Source organism: Oncorhynchus masou, chromosome 1 (assembly GCF_036934945.1).
Source record: "Oncorhynchus masou masou isolate Uvic2021 chromosome 1, UVic_Omas_1.1, whole genome shotgun sequence".
NCBI lineage: Eukaryota > Metazoa > Chordata > Actinopteri > Salmoniformes > Salmonidae > Oncorhynchus > Oncorhynchus masou.
The window spans coordinates 73,667,788-73,682,782 of NC_088212.1; the positions used below are offsets into that span (position 1 = coordinate 73,667,788).

Consider the following 14,995-nt stretch of genomic DNA (forward strand, 5'->3'; position numbering starts at 1 on the left):
CCCCCTCAGGGACGGCATGAGAGAGCCCCAGCAAGCCAGTGACTCAGCCCCTGTAATAGGGTTAGAGGCAGAGAATCCCAGTGGAAAGAGGGGAACCGGCCAGGCAGAGACAGCAAGGGTGGTTCGTTGCTCCAGAGCCTTTCCGTTCACCTTCCCACTCCTGGGCCAGACTACACTCAATCATATGACCCACTGAAGAGATGAGTCTTCAGTAAAGACTTAAAGGTTGAGACCGAGTTTGCGTCTCTGACATGGGTAGGCAGACCGTTCCATAAAAATGGAGCTCTATAGGAGAAAGCCCTGCCTCCAGCTGTTTGCTTAGAAATTCTAGGGACAATTAGGAGGCCTGCGTCTTGTGACCGTAGCGTACGTGTAGGTATGTACGGCAGGACCAAATCAGAGAGATAGGTAGGAGCAAGCCCATGCAATGCTTTGTAGGTTAGCAGTAAAACCTTGAAATCAGCCCTTGCTTTGACAGGAAGCCAGTGTAGGGAGGCTAGCACTGGAGTAATATGATCAAATTTTTTGGTTCTAGTCAGGATTCTAGCAGCCGTATTTAGCACTAACTGAAGTTTATTTAGTGCTTTATCCGGGTAGCCGGAAAGTAGAGCATTGCAGTAGTCTAACCTAGAAGTGACAAAAGCATGGATTAATTTTTCTGCATCATTTTTGGACAGAAAGTTTCTGATTTTTGCAATGTTACGTAGATGGAAAAAAGCTGTCCTTGAAATGGTCTTGATATGTTCTTCAAAAGAGAGATCAGGGTCCAGAGTAACGCCGAGGTCCTTCACAGTTTTATTTGAGATGACTGTACAACCATTAAGATTAATTGTCAGATTCAACAGAAGATCTCTTTGTTTCTTGGGACCTAGAACAAGCATCTCTGTTTTATCCGAGTTTAAAAGTAGAAAGTTTGCTGCCATCCACTTCCTTATGTCTGAAACACATGCTTCTAGCGAGGGCAATTTTGGGGCTTCACCATGTTTCATTGAAATGTACAGCTGTGTATCATCCGCATAGCAGTGAAAGTTAACATTATGTTAACTCACAGAATAGATGATATGCTTTTCCCAAACCCCATCCCCTTTCGACCAATAGACTTCTTACCTTCCTTAATTCACTTGTTTTCCTACTTTCTTTTCAAAGACATAAATGTTTTCCTCTGAAACTCTTTTAGGAACATTATAATGGAATTACTTTTATAAATGCAGGGCCAGGGCCGGATTACCGAACGGGCACATGCCCCTAGGCCCCTGACCTCCAGGGGGCCCCTAACCCATTTTTTTGTGTTAAATTGGGGGGCCCCAGATAGCATACAATATCAAAATGTGTGGAATTGCAGGAAATTTGGTTTAAAACTGCAACGTTTTTCTCCGCCTCATGGCAAAATGTATAGAATAACAGGAAATTACCTTGAAAACGGCTAAACCTTCCCTCAGCCTCATGGCAAAATGTATAGAATAACAGGAAATTACCTTGAAAACGGCTAAACCTTCCCTCAGCCTCATGGCAAAATGTATAGAATAACAGGAAATTACCTTGAAAACGGCTAAACCTTCCCTCAGCCTCATGGCAAAATGTATAGAATAACAGGAAATTACCTTGAAAACGGCTAAACCTTCCCTCAGCCTCATGGCAAAATGTGAACAAAAGCATGAGATGAGCTATAAAACAGTACATTCTTCTCTCTGCCTCATGGAAAAAAGTGTAGAATTGCAGGAAATTAGCACAAAACAAATTTGGCTGCTCATTGCATTATTTAATAATCATGATTTTAATGCAGTTTGGGAGTACAAGCTAGACAGATCTGGGCAGACAGGGGGCAGAGACCAGCATCTTACCTCTGTGACACTGCAGAAAAATGGGCAAATGAGATGGCAGTTGACGATTTAATGTAAAATTATATAATTTTACATTTTTCTCTTGTCGACTTTATATTCACTTTAAAGGACCTGTTCAACAAAGTTCTTGATATAGATTTATTACCCATGGCCCTCGCCGACCACCAAGCCATGCTTTGCAGACCCGCTATCAGAAATTACAAAAACCTTTTCATTTACAGGGCAAATCCTTCTTCTTTTATTTGCAACTTCGCTCTGCCATGCAAGCATATGATGTCCCATGGGGCGAAACACTACCAACTCACCCCCTCCGCAACATTTTGAGAACAGGCCTCAACCCAGGGGACTGTTTTCTGATCTATACTTGCATTTCTTAAAAGCATTTTAGAAGCCCCTGCCAATTGACCTACTATAGAAGAGAGACCTCTTACCTTCATTCACTGAAATGAACTGGTCTGTAAATCTCTGTTCTAGAAATCCTAATTATCAGAATATCCATTTTCATTTTGTCCACAGATCTTATCTTACCCTGCGCAGACTATTCCAAAGGAAAATTAATCCAACCCCGAAATGCTCTCTATGCCTTCAAGGTGCTCCTGGTACCTGTGGGTCGGTGCAACTGTCCTGTGGTGGGAGGTGTGGGTGGGCACATTGGTCCTGTGGGAGAAGGTAAAGGTTTTCTCTCTGCATCATGGAAAAATGTGTTGAAATGTAGTAAGCTGATTTCAGAAATTGGGGCCCACGGAGGTCGATGCCCCAGGGCCCCTACCCCTAATGTGGTAGTCCGGCCCTGTGCAGGACCCCCTACCCCTAATGTATTTCCCAATTATTTTCTACAAATATTAGAGGTGTATCTCTATTGCCTGGATTGACATTTCTCTCATTCATCTATTAAACTAAGGTTGTTTCCCTATCCTGTCTCTCTCCAAGAAACATCCTTCACTTTGCTCCACTGTGATTGGCTCTGCTGCTCTGTCCTATCTTTCTTTCTGTCCCTGAAACTCCTCCCTCCTACTCCACTGTGATTGGCTGTACTGCTCTTACCTGTCTCTCTCTCTGGCCGCAGTGATCTAGACAGGGACTTTTGGAATAACAATGACAGCAGCAACGTGCAGCAGAGATGGAGCTCCTACCCGCCCAAGGAGTTCCTCTTAAACATGTCCCCCTATGCCCCGTATGGAGACCCTCGCCTCACGCCCAAGTGAGTCTCGGTCGCGGCTGGTAAGGGACCCCTCTCTCTGTGCAGGGCTGTAATGAAGCGGGGGAGCCAAGCCTCTTACATTGAGTTCTGTGCCCCCGTACCCCCAACCCTCCACAACCCCCTCAGACTGACTCACTAGAACAACACTACATTCTAGAAACATACAAACATTGCAGACAAAATATGCATCCAAAGACACAGTACATTGTCTACATAGGAACATGCCACCCTAGTCCACGTACATGCATTTCTCTCTGCCGGACATAGACTAAGAGCTACATGATGCACAAAGTATGTGCTTTATATTCTACACAAGTAGCTTATTTGCCAAACAGTAGCTCTGAACCCAAGGCATAACCTAATGCATATGTCCCGGTAAAGGTCATTGCTAAGGTCAAATATAATAGCCTAAAGGGGCCAAATGGCATTATTAAGTGATGTTATCCACGTAACATGCCCATCGTACATAAAGTATCTTCTGTCTTGGGAGAATTCCGTTGATTGGCATTAGTAATTCCTTTTCCTGCAGCCAACAGGGTCTGAAAGGTAATTCTATTTAGTATGCATTGTTGACCATGCAGAACTAGATTGAGTTGTACAGGGCTGCTACTAGGATGTTTCTACTTGCCTCACCTTAGAGGTGACTGACATCAGTATAGGGATGGCCAGGCGTGAGGTCAGCCTTGTCTTCCTCCAGCCCTCTGATCTTCATCTCGGGTGCGTCGTAAATTTGACCCTATTCCCTCTGGTTAAAATTAGTGCACTACATAGGGAATAGGGAGCCATTTTGGGATACAGAAGGGGGTTGTCTCTAGTGGTGTTACCAGGACAGATCAAATATTAATTGGATGGAGACACTAATAGAAGCAGATCATGTCTGAAGCTGCCCCCCACTATAAACACTATAAACACACTATTCATTATACTAGCCTTTCCCATCTGGACACATGAATATGTAACATGAATCTTTAAAATACACACAATATAGACATACATAAACTGAACATACTGATACTTAACATACTGAAACTGAACATACTGAAACTGAACATACTGAAACTGAACATACTGAAACTGAACATACTGAAACTTTTACCTAAATGCCAACATTTACCTATATACCAACCAACCAACATTTGAAAAGCCCCCTATTCCTTACAGCCCTGCCAGCCTCACTAACCCTTAACCTCTAACCCTTCACCTCCAGCCCATGGAGTGCTACCATGGAGACGGACAACCCTCAGACCATCTGAGCAGAAACCCTTTATAGATCCCACTCACACAGCCCAATATCCACCTTTCCACTGAAACCAACCAACTAACCAACCATCCCCTAATCTTAAGGGTATTAACCGTAAACCCATTGCACTCGGTTTAAACCGTCCCCTCAGCTCTGTCATTGAGGGTTGACCGTTGTTTTGGGCTTTTGCTCCTAGTTTTTGCTGTTGTCGTTTTTTTGTCACATTCTATAGGAGTCCTGTGTTGTTCCCTAACCACCTCTCCTCACTCTCGTTGTGCCTCGTGGTTTTGTGCCACCACCACCACCACCACCTCCACCACCAGGTGCTATAAGGCTGCCTCTCCTTAGTCAGACCACCTGAGCCCTCTGGACACACCAGTTACTCTATAGCTGTACAGTACAGTACATTAATCACTAAAGGCTCTAATGTCATTGATGTTTTTCCTGCGCTGAGAAAGTAGTTTTTTAATCTTATTTTATAGCTTACCAGAGAAAAGATAAAGAGAGGGTTTATTCTCAATGGGTGTATTGTCTTTAGAGTTCATGGTCTGTGATACAGTGAACCTGCTAGGATCCATTGATCCCTTTTTGAGATCCAGTCAAATGTTTGCCCTTTTCGCCGTCATTTTACGAGGTCTTGAGCAAAGGATGGGAAGCCCTGTGCATAAGCTACATATCACTTACCTTAAATCTCCCTAAAGGGTCAACTCCATCCCTACCCCTACCCCATGCTCACTGTAGCAGGCTGGACGTACATATCCTCTGTCTAAAGTGTTTTCCCTCTCGGCCAGCAGCTGTGTTCTGACTGTGTCTGTGTGTCTCCACTGAGTGTAGTGACCCTGTAGTGAAACTGTGTCTCGTCTGTCTGCTGTTGTCTCTGTGACGTTGTCTTGGTTACGGCTGCTTGTGCTGCTCTGGGCTACGCGGGAGAGGAATGAAGTGTGTACTCAACAGATTCACTGTGCTGATTAACTGCTATACACTACAATGTATTACTAGAGACTTTCGAGCCACTCACTCCAACAATGTCATTACACACACCATAATCTTTCAATCAAGCCTATCTGTTTCATTTAACGTTGTAGTTCCTATTGTACATAACAAAGTAGATCAACTGTTTCTTTTAAAATGTAAAGAGGCCATAGATAGCCTACATAATTCAATGATCATGACCCCCTCAGTTTTATTGCAAACACCATGAAGCCCTTGATAGAATAATCCATTTGGTCATGTATATTTAATGTGCAGTATAAAGTACAGCTGCAGAATGGCCAGTCAGTCTAACTGACAGGTACTCAAAACACAGCCAGCATCTGTCTGTCTCAGTCCCACTGCACCCAAACACACACCACTCTGTCACTCTTCCCATCTGGTTCAGACAGACAGACAGATATATACAGTGAATCTCAGCCCACCTCCCTCCTGCTAACCCAGCAGCAGCACAGCATACTGACTTGCTGGATCCTCGTGGCTGGCTGCTACTCCTCTGTATTGGAAACCTGTAGCTGGATTGATAACACTACCCCCATCCTAATGCTATTCTGCTGTGTGGTTCACTTTCCGGCTTGTTCTTCCTCACTGATTCTACTGTTACTATCCACCTCTCTCTCCTCCTTCTGTCTCTCTCTCCTTTATGTCTGTGTCTGTCTGTCTATCTGGTGCCCCCTGTCTCTCAGTGGGGTGGAGAAGGGGGATGGGGGCGGGGCTGGGTGTGGGAGCGCGGCAGGTCCCAGTCGCAGTGACAGCGTGAGAAGCATAGTGACGGGGCTGGGCCCTGGCAGCAAGGCTGGGCGCTGGCAGACGGTCCAGAGCCACATGCACTCCGGAGGCCTGAGGCCCAGAAAGTGAGTGGCATGAGTGACACGGGTTGGCTGGGCATGAGGTCACGCATGCGGGTTATTGCTGAGCAGCGCAGAGGCATGGAATGGATGGTTTGGGGGACTGCAGTCAGAAGCAGCAAGGCTTATATGTGATATATGCTGCATTCGGAAGTGCAGAGAATTATGAAAGGAAGAATGGATAGAAAGAGGGAAGAAACTACTGAAGGAAATAATGAGCTGAAAATGTGAGTGCTTGTACTGACATTTGATGCATGGGAACATGTTGTCATGGTAAGGCTCTGTTGACTAAAGAGAACATCCTCTCTCACAAACAAATACCAAAAGTTACGCAACGTCTGCCACTGCTTCATCACTGTATTGGACCACAAAATATCTACTTTTTGATGTGGAATCTTATAGCAGGGCCGTTCTTAAGACGCCTGAAACTCTCCTCATGTACACTCTTAGAAAAAAGGTGCTAGGTTCTTTGGCTGTCCCCATAGGAGAACCCCTTTGAAGAACCCTTTTGGTTCCATATGCAGTAGAACCCTTTCCGTAGATCCTTTTTCTCTAAGAATGTATTACCATTTTAACACTTTCAGTCAAAATCCAATTCCCTCTTTACCTGCCTTCTTCACTCCTCTACTTTTTACCTCCCCCCTCCTCCTAATCAAATCTAACTTTTTCCCCATTTGTGGTCTGTAATTGGTTTCTAATTTAAGGTAGCCATGTGTGTCTATGTTTCTGCTGTAAGATATGTCTCACACTCCCCTCTCACTAGCTCTGCCCCTCCTCAAGGCTCTTTGATTACAAATCTCTCAAGGTTTTTAGTTAGTTTAATTGACTTTCTGGGTAGGGGATATCTGAGAAGCCCTCCTTAAGTTAGCAGGGGGAGGATACAGGCAGCAGATAGAAGGACAAATAGCCTGCTTGTACATTTGAATGGCAGGGTAGGTAAGTAATTTACTATACGTGCAGAGAGACAAATGAAATATCTATTTGCAGTTGAATGTATTCAACCTTGGACAATCGAGATATTGAAATAGTAGAGAAATGTACAGTGAAAGAATTAGGTGTTGAGCTGGCTACGTACAGTATGTGGGTAGGAGCTGTAAAAAGCCTAAGACAACTTTATGACATAGGAGAAATGTATTTCTGTGTGAACTGGACTCCCAGAAGTCTGGCTGGCCCTATGCCACGTATTCCATCCAGATTTATTGATGAATCATTCTGTCAGTTATGACAAAAATATTTGTTGGACTATAAAATGTAGCGCATATTGCAGATGTGGTGCATGATGTGGTGCATACTGCAGCTGATGTGGTGCATAATGCAGCTGATGTGGAGCACACTGCAGCTGATGTGGCGCATACTGCAGCTGATGTGGCGCATACTGCAGCTGATGTGGCGCATACTGCAGCTTGGCACTGAATGCATCATTGTTGGAGGTGCAGAGTGGAATTATTTTATTGAAAGACTTTTATATGATGTTGCTATCTATGACCTGCTGCTTTCGTAGATATACTTCTATCTCTGAATCACATTTATTATTTATATTGTTATATTTTTCTCTTGTCACTGATAGCTTGGAAGCTTATCCCTGTCTTTCATACTTAATGCATCCATCCATATTATTTCTTCCCTACCTCATTCTTTAGATTCTTTATGCCATATAAAAGGTCCAATGATAATACTTTGGATGAGATGAGTGAGAGGAAGGATTTAGGCAGTGGTGATACAGGTGAACAGAGAGAGTGGGAAAGCATGATACTGATGAACTTCAATCAAACCAACCTAATGTCTTATATTATATACAATCCAATCAAATCTGATGGCACTTGTAGATTTTCTGGAATGTTTAAAGCAACGTCCGTACACTCATCAAATTTGCTGTAACCGCTATTAGCACATACCATAAGCCCATCCCAAGACACTTCCATACCTACTGACCATTCATGTAATGACTGTAACACTCATTCTCACTAACCACAGCCCATCTTCAGTCAACACATTGTCCTGAGCTGTATGTGAGCTATCTGAAAGGCCGTGGGGTGGGGGGGCAAAATGCTGAAGTATGACTGGTATTAATCTGGTCCACAAATCCCTCCCCTTGGGGGCCTGCCTCTGGTGCTCTCCAGTAGAATTACTACAGCGCTGTGGAGCTAGCCCAGGGCCCACTGAAGAGCACAGTCAACACAGCCAAAGACTGTAAATCCTCCAGCGCTGCACTAGCCTAAGACAGAGGCTGTTTAGCCAGAGCTTACAGTACTCATGAAGGGCATAAATCGAAGAGGGTGAGTAGGGAAACACTATTAAACTAGTGTAAAAGCAGATGGATGATTAGAAAGACAGAGGGGTTTGAGGGAAGGGAGAGGGTTGTTTGGTCAAATTAATGGGTTGAACTGATGGGTAAGGCAGGCAAGATGAATAGAGCTGACAAAGACCAGTTGACCTAAGAGAAGCAGCATAGTGTGAGACGTAGCTAGGAGGCTAGTGTAAAGTCATCATGGGTTAGAGGAGGACAGATGAATGGGATGAAAAAAAAGATGGATAAAAGGGGGAGGAAGAGGTCAAGGTAAATCAGGGAGAAAAGTGACATGAAAAGGGTAAGAGCAGTGGATGAAGGAAAATAGAGATAAAGGCTGTTAGCTCCTGTTTGTTGTGGGGCTGAGCACTGTCAAAAACACAAGCCTACCCACAGACTGTCAGACACTCACATACAAGCATCTTCTACAACTGTATAACTGCTGCTAAACTGATTTAACCTGACAATGCTCTATTTCCTGTTTTTCATCTCTCCATACCCTCCTTTCTCTATGTTGAACTCTCTGGGCCTGTCCTCATTTTTGTTCCGTCTGGTACTTGTATTGTACTCACACCATCACTCTCCTTCTGTATCTCCTATTTTCCAATTATGTATCTCTTCTGTCTATCTCTCTGGTTACCACTATCCTTCTCATCTGTCCCTCTCCTTCCCTCGTCTCTCGCGTGCAACTCCTGCAAAACCCTTGTTACCCTCTCTTCCCTTGCTACTCTGTCTGGTCAGTTTTGGGGACCCCTCCCTCTCAGCCGCCTCTACTCTGGAGCACATTCCATCCTCTGCAGCAGCCCGTCCTCGTCCCCTGGTGCGACAGCAGAGTCTCCAGCAGCCTCTCAGCCACCAGCCCCCTCCGGGCCCCAATGACCCCCCAGCCACCTCCCAGAGCCTGGGCCAGCTGCACACAGGGCCCGGGGGCGGGGGGCACCGGGGAGGCCCGCGGGGGGTGCGGGGGAGTCCGGCAGGGACAGGTGCTTCCCGGTACAGAGGAGCAGGAGGAGGACGCTCCAGGTCCAACCCAGGCAGCTGGGACCACATGATGGGACAGATCCGCAACAGAGGACTGGATGTCAAGTCTTTCCTGTGAGTCTGCTGATCTGGGAATGTTCTAGATTCTGCTCTTGGTTCTATTCTGAACCTGTCTGCAATGTCCTCTGTCTATCTCTTTGGGCTTTCTCAACCACACTGTGTTGTCCTTATTATATCAATTCTCCCCCTTCTCCTCAGGTAATTGTCCTAAAGAGTTTCATATACAGTAAGATTCACTCCCAAAAAGCCAAGCCTAAGCCATGTACTGTAGCTGTAATGACATATTTTAACTTCTTGTCTTTAGGCATTACTTTAATATGTTGTGTAATTGATGCATTGTTCTTAGTTATCTGTCTGTATGCCCTTTAGTATCTTTAGTGTCTGTCATTATCTTTGCATAGGTCACACTTGTCTACCTGAGGGTAGGGGACAAACTATTTGAGCTAATAAGTATGCTGCAGCTGCACACCATACTCTGAAGTGTGTGTGTGTGTGTGTGTGTGTGTGTGTGTGTGTGTGTGTGTGTGTGTGTGTGTGTGTGTGTGTGTGTGTGTGTGTGTGTGTGTGTGTGTGTGTGTGTGTGTGTGTGTGTGTGTGTGTGTGTGTGTGTGTGTGTGTGTGTGTGTGTGTGTGTGTGTGTGTATAGCCTGTGTGCATCAACATAGGTGCAGGGGTTAAGCAGCAACATGTAGAAACTACACTGCATTGATCTCCTGTCTACAGCATCATTACTCCCACGATGGACTGTCACTATTAGATACAGAGAGAGATAAAGTTAGAGAGGAGTAGTGTGTGAAAAATGGAAAGAGAGGGGGTATAGGATGAAGGTTAATCCCAAGGAGACGAGGAGGAGTTGTTGAGGTGGAGAGAGAGTTCAATTCACTGTGTGGATATGGATGAAAAACAACCACTTCCTAATTCTATTTAGCTATAACTTTAACAATATTCTATGATAAAGCTAAATGTGCCTAATGTACCACTAAATGTACTTTTCACCATACACTTTATGGTTCCCAGAATAATTAGTCATCAACCACTGTACAAAACAGTCAAAAAAATGTTTTATTACCCTGCAGTTAGCAGTACTTCAGTACTTCACAGACCCCTCACAGCATATTGGAGAGAGTAGATCTACTGTAGGTGGAGGAGCGATCTGGAGGCCAGAATCTCCTGACACATTTGATGGTGTCACCGATTTTCCAATGCATCGGGTATTGAAATGATTGGCTGGGGATGAACCATTTGTTTGGTAAACAAAACATTGATTCCTTCTCCTCCTGTGTGTGTGGACGATGATGGATGTCTGAGGCTGTGTAGGGCAGCCTGCGGACACCCCCGACCCCTCTGCCCTCCACTTGAGTCTCTCTGGCCCATTAACACAGGCCCCAGACAAGTGACCGCCTCACTGAATCATCACTCAATAAAAGCAGGGCAGATATGTGGAACATGGAGGGAGAGGTGGCCTTGCCCACAGTCCCTGTAAACATGAATCTTTCTGGACTGGGACCAGGCTCTGGGGGATGGGAAGATGGGAAAAGGTGGAAAGAGCTAGGCAATGGAAAGATCTAGGCAATGCGGACTGTCTAATTGTTATGATTTTCTTTATATTGCGGATATGCAGAGAATGAAGTTGGGTTACTTTTTTCTCCAACATTGTGACCTTCCATTATAGAGCTTTGCTTTTGGTGTGTATTTAGGCCTATAAATTCATAGCAGTTGTGTTCCTCTTTTGTATTCACCTTTCCTTATTGTGTTTCTGTGCGCCAATGGAAAGTCTGCAAAACTATGAGCAAACCAACCTTTGTATTGAATACATGGAATTAGATTGTGATGATACCAATGAATGAATCCTGCACAAAATGTGCTTTTTTTCATGAGGAATGATATTTGATTTAATGTGAGTGAAATGGTTTGGTGAACTACCACCTTGGATAGTACTTTATTTTGATCATCATGATTTAGTGACTGTAAAGAATGTGTATTGATCTACTTGGATTTTAAAACACAGACAACATTTCTGCTTTGTCTGCTTCGACTCAAGAGATAAGTATGGTTGCGTTAATCCTTTTGCAGGCGGTCGTGTTCTTTTGATAAATGTCATTTTGAGAGGGAGAGAGAGAGAGAGAGAGAGAGAGAGAGAGAGAGAGAGAGAGAGAGAGAGAGAGAGAGAGAGAGAGAGAGAGAGAGAGAGAGAGAGAATGGCAGAAATAGAAATGACATGAAAATAAAATATTTGGGTCAAAGATGGAGGGAAAGAGAAACTGCTATAAGAGGGAGGAAAAGAACAAGCAGGATGAATGCCAATACATTTTTACATCGTGATGAATAGCTGTATGATGCACAGACTCCATGTGTCATTTGGGTAGCTGGACATGGCGCAAAACATCCTCAGCCTCCTCACAGACTGCACTAAAATATGATAACTACTACTATTAATTACACACTACGAGTTTGTCCCCCAAGACAATATGTTGTGATATTCTTGTGCAAGAAGACCGAAGATGATTAGAGAACAATGAAGGTCAGAGTGGGTTTTGTTGAACAGGGGTCAGGAATGTGTTTCGTAAAGGCCCTGTGAGGGAAGGAAGAGAATGATGGAGAGAGTTAGACAGGACAGGGTTCAGAGAAACAGTGACTCACAGCTTTACACAAACCGGGGAAGAGGATCCCTTAGGGGAAGCTAAGGGTGTGTGTGTGTGTGTGTGTGTGTGTGTGTGTGTGTGTGTGTGTGTGTGTGTGTGTGTGTGTGTGTGTGTGTGTGTGTGTGTGTGTGTGTGTGTGTGTGTGTGTGTGTGTGTGTGTGTGTATATCACATGTATAGCCTGTGTGCATCAACATAGGTGCAGGGGTTAAGCAGCAACATGTATGCTCTGTGTGTGTGTGTGTGTGTGTGTGTGTGTGTGTGTGTGTGTGTGTGTGTGTGTGTGTGTGTGTGTGTGTGTGTGTGTGTGTGTGTGTGTGTGTGTGTGTGTGTGTGTGTGTGTGTGTGTGTGTGTGTGTGTGTGTGTGTGTGTGTGTGAATGTTTGCTTGTTAAGAGCACTGTGTGCCTGGCCCCTTTCAGATTTCAGCATACGACTAAAGCCTGTAACACGGTACGCTTCAAAGCTCACAGAAAATAAAAATAAATAATCCGTGTCTACAACAGCTTGGGTTCAATTAAATGTTTTAAGGGTGAGGTTTCGTATCAATCCAAGTGATAATATGTAAATGTTTCACCAATCAATATCACATTGACCTTTCTTTCCTCTTTACAGTTTTTTTTAACTACCTGTCTCTACTCTGTCTCTGTACTCATTGTGTGTGTGTTGTTGTTGTGTGGAGCAGCGAGGGGAAGATGGTTGTTCTGTCTCTAGCGATCGGGCTGGCTGAACAAGATGACTTCGCCAACCTCCCAGATCTACAGGAAGCACCAGCGTGCCAAGAAAACTCAACTCCACCGGACAAATCAAGGTATCAGCCAGCCTACGAACAAAAGTGAAAGGAAGAGAAAGAGAGAGAGTGTGAAAGAAAGAAAGAAAGAAAGAAAGAAAGAAAGAAAGAAAGAAAGAAAGAAAGAAAGAAAGAAAGAAAGAAAAAAAGAAAGAGTGAGTTGAGAGATAAAGCCCTGGTGAAATGAAATAAGAGAGATTGAGGGAAAATAGTTGGTGTAGACTTCTCAGCAGTGTGTGTGATGTTGAGAGCAGATCCTTGTGGTCCAGTTTGAAGCTGCTGTGTGATCGGCATGATTCACAGTGAGAGGGAGCCTATAACGACCCAATGGGGACGCTGTAATTGAATGTCTGACAGAAGCATCTGATTGGTTGGTTTCAGTGTCTTGCTGCTGTGAGAGTCCTGAGTTAGTACATTAGTATCAGGATTAGATATAGTCACCCTGAGAAGGTAGCAGGAAGTAATGCGCTTTATTACATATTCAACAAGTTTCTGCTCACCTTGTCTCTGATCCCAGGCAATCAACCATTGCCCAATTCCCTCTCATGATTGAAATAGGAATTAGCAGGTAATAACACTAGAATGTCCTTTCATCAGGTGTTAACTATGTGTCTACATCCTGTCCCACTTCATTGGTCCTAGCCTTACCGCAACATGTTTGTTTACTTTTGCCAGTCTAAGTCAGCTTTGGCTTTGCTTCCTCAGTTTTTCCATCTTTCCTTTTTCATGCTCCCTAGTTCTTTTCATGCTCCCTCTCATCCTGCCTCCCCCTTGTTAGCCTGTTTGCCTCCCGCGCTTCCTCGCCAGCTCGAAGAGAGTTTGATCTGCGTGTCTCCGTTCCTCAGCAGGGAGCATGGTGGGGGCGGACTCATTATTCTGGAGTGTGGTCCCCCCGTGTGAAATGCCTGTCTTACCCTTCTTCTACCACCGACTCCATATGCATTCCCCAACAGCTGTCAGAGACAAACACGTTAACAGGAAATAGGAACCAGAGCAACTCTTGTGGTGAGCTAACAGCTAGATAGGCTGCCGTGTTATCACCTAAAACGTTCTCAGGACTTGAGTGCTCTGCTTGCCTCCTGTCCCTCATGGGTAGTGGACTGTACATAAATCCCTATTATTGGGTAAGGAGTCCTACTGTGTAAGGTGGTGTAGTAGTGAGTGCTTTTTCATGGTAGCGTTCAGTACATTTCTGTCCCAGATGAGCTCTTACATTCATCAGAGGATAGTTTGTTTTCACTGAATTTTTCTGATGTAGACTATTTTGTACGGCATCTTATGATTTCAATACCATTTGTAATGCCTCCTGGAATTTCCACATTTCCATTGTAAAAGGAACAAAATATGAACGATGGTAGATGGAGTTCTGTGCAGCAGTCAGAATACATACGAATCTTGTTCTGAAGGAACGCTATTGTGCTGTATTGGCCTGTGGGTTTGTCCTGTCGTGGTCATACTAATCGTATTTCACGGTCATGCCGCGGTTATGACCTGTTCAGCCTTGAAATGCCTACATTGCAGTCACGGTGTGGAGGCACGCCTGCATGCTCATCTTCTCCCTCTTCCTGGCCGGATGCCTGTCCAACACCCGTCTTTAATCAAAGCGATCTGGTGCGAGGCACAGTCGCGTGGGCCAACTTGTCTAGTGTCCTTCCACAATGAATAACCACTTTCAATCATCATCACTGTCCATCTCCCAGTCTCTCTAGTTACCCCTGTGTGGGTCCCAGTGCCCTTGCCTTGATAGATCCCAGCAGACTGAAGATGATGGAAATGGATGATCCCTCTGTGTGTGTGTGTGTGTGTGTGTGTGTGTGTGTGTGTGTGTGTGTGTGTGTGTGTGTGTGTGTGTGTGTGTGTGTGTGTGTGTGTGTGTGTGTGTGTGTGTGTGTGTGTGTGTGTGTGTGTGTGTGAGAGGGAGAGCACACATATGCTGTCAGACAAAGAGAGAAACCTTTGCGTGTGTGTGTTGCTAGAGAAATGTACTCTCACTGCCAAAAAGACAGAAGTATTCACTCAAAGAGAAATGGAACCATTCAAATGCCTAGAAACATACAGTTCAATGAGATTAATAAATACACATACAGGATCAGATGAAAGGGTGTAAACTGACATTG

The 14,995-nt window shown here is 44.6% G+C and overlaps 1 protein-coding gene across 3 annotated transcripts in view; it reads left to right on the forward strand.

Moving 5' to 3' along the window:
* LOC135550338 (synaptotagmin-7-like) overlaps positions 1–14,995 on the forward strand; it is a 110,165-nt gene that overhangs the window by 69,041 nt on the left and 26,129 nt on the right. The window contains exons 4-6 of one of the 3 annotated variants that reach the window (XM_064981051.1): positions 2,908–3,042; positions 9,149–9,502; positions 12,774–12,923. In XM_064981051.1, coding sequence (XP_064837123.1) covers positions 2,908–3,042; positions 9,149–9,502; positions 12,774–12,923 — 639 coding nt within the window. The remainder of the gene's footprint in view (positions 1–2,907; positions 3,043–9,148; positions 9,503–12,773; positions 12,924–14,995) is intronic. The other 2 variants (XM_064981032.1, XM_064981042.1) reach the window with 2 other exon arrangements.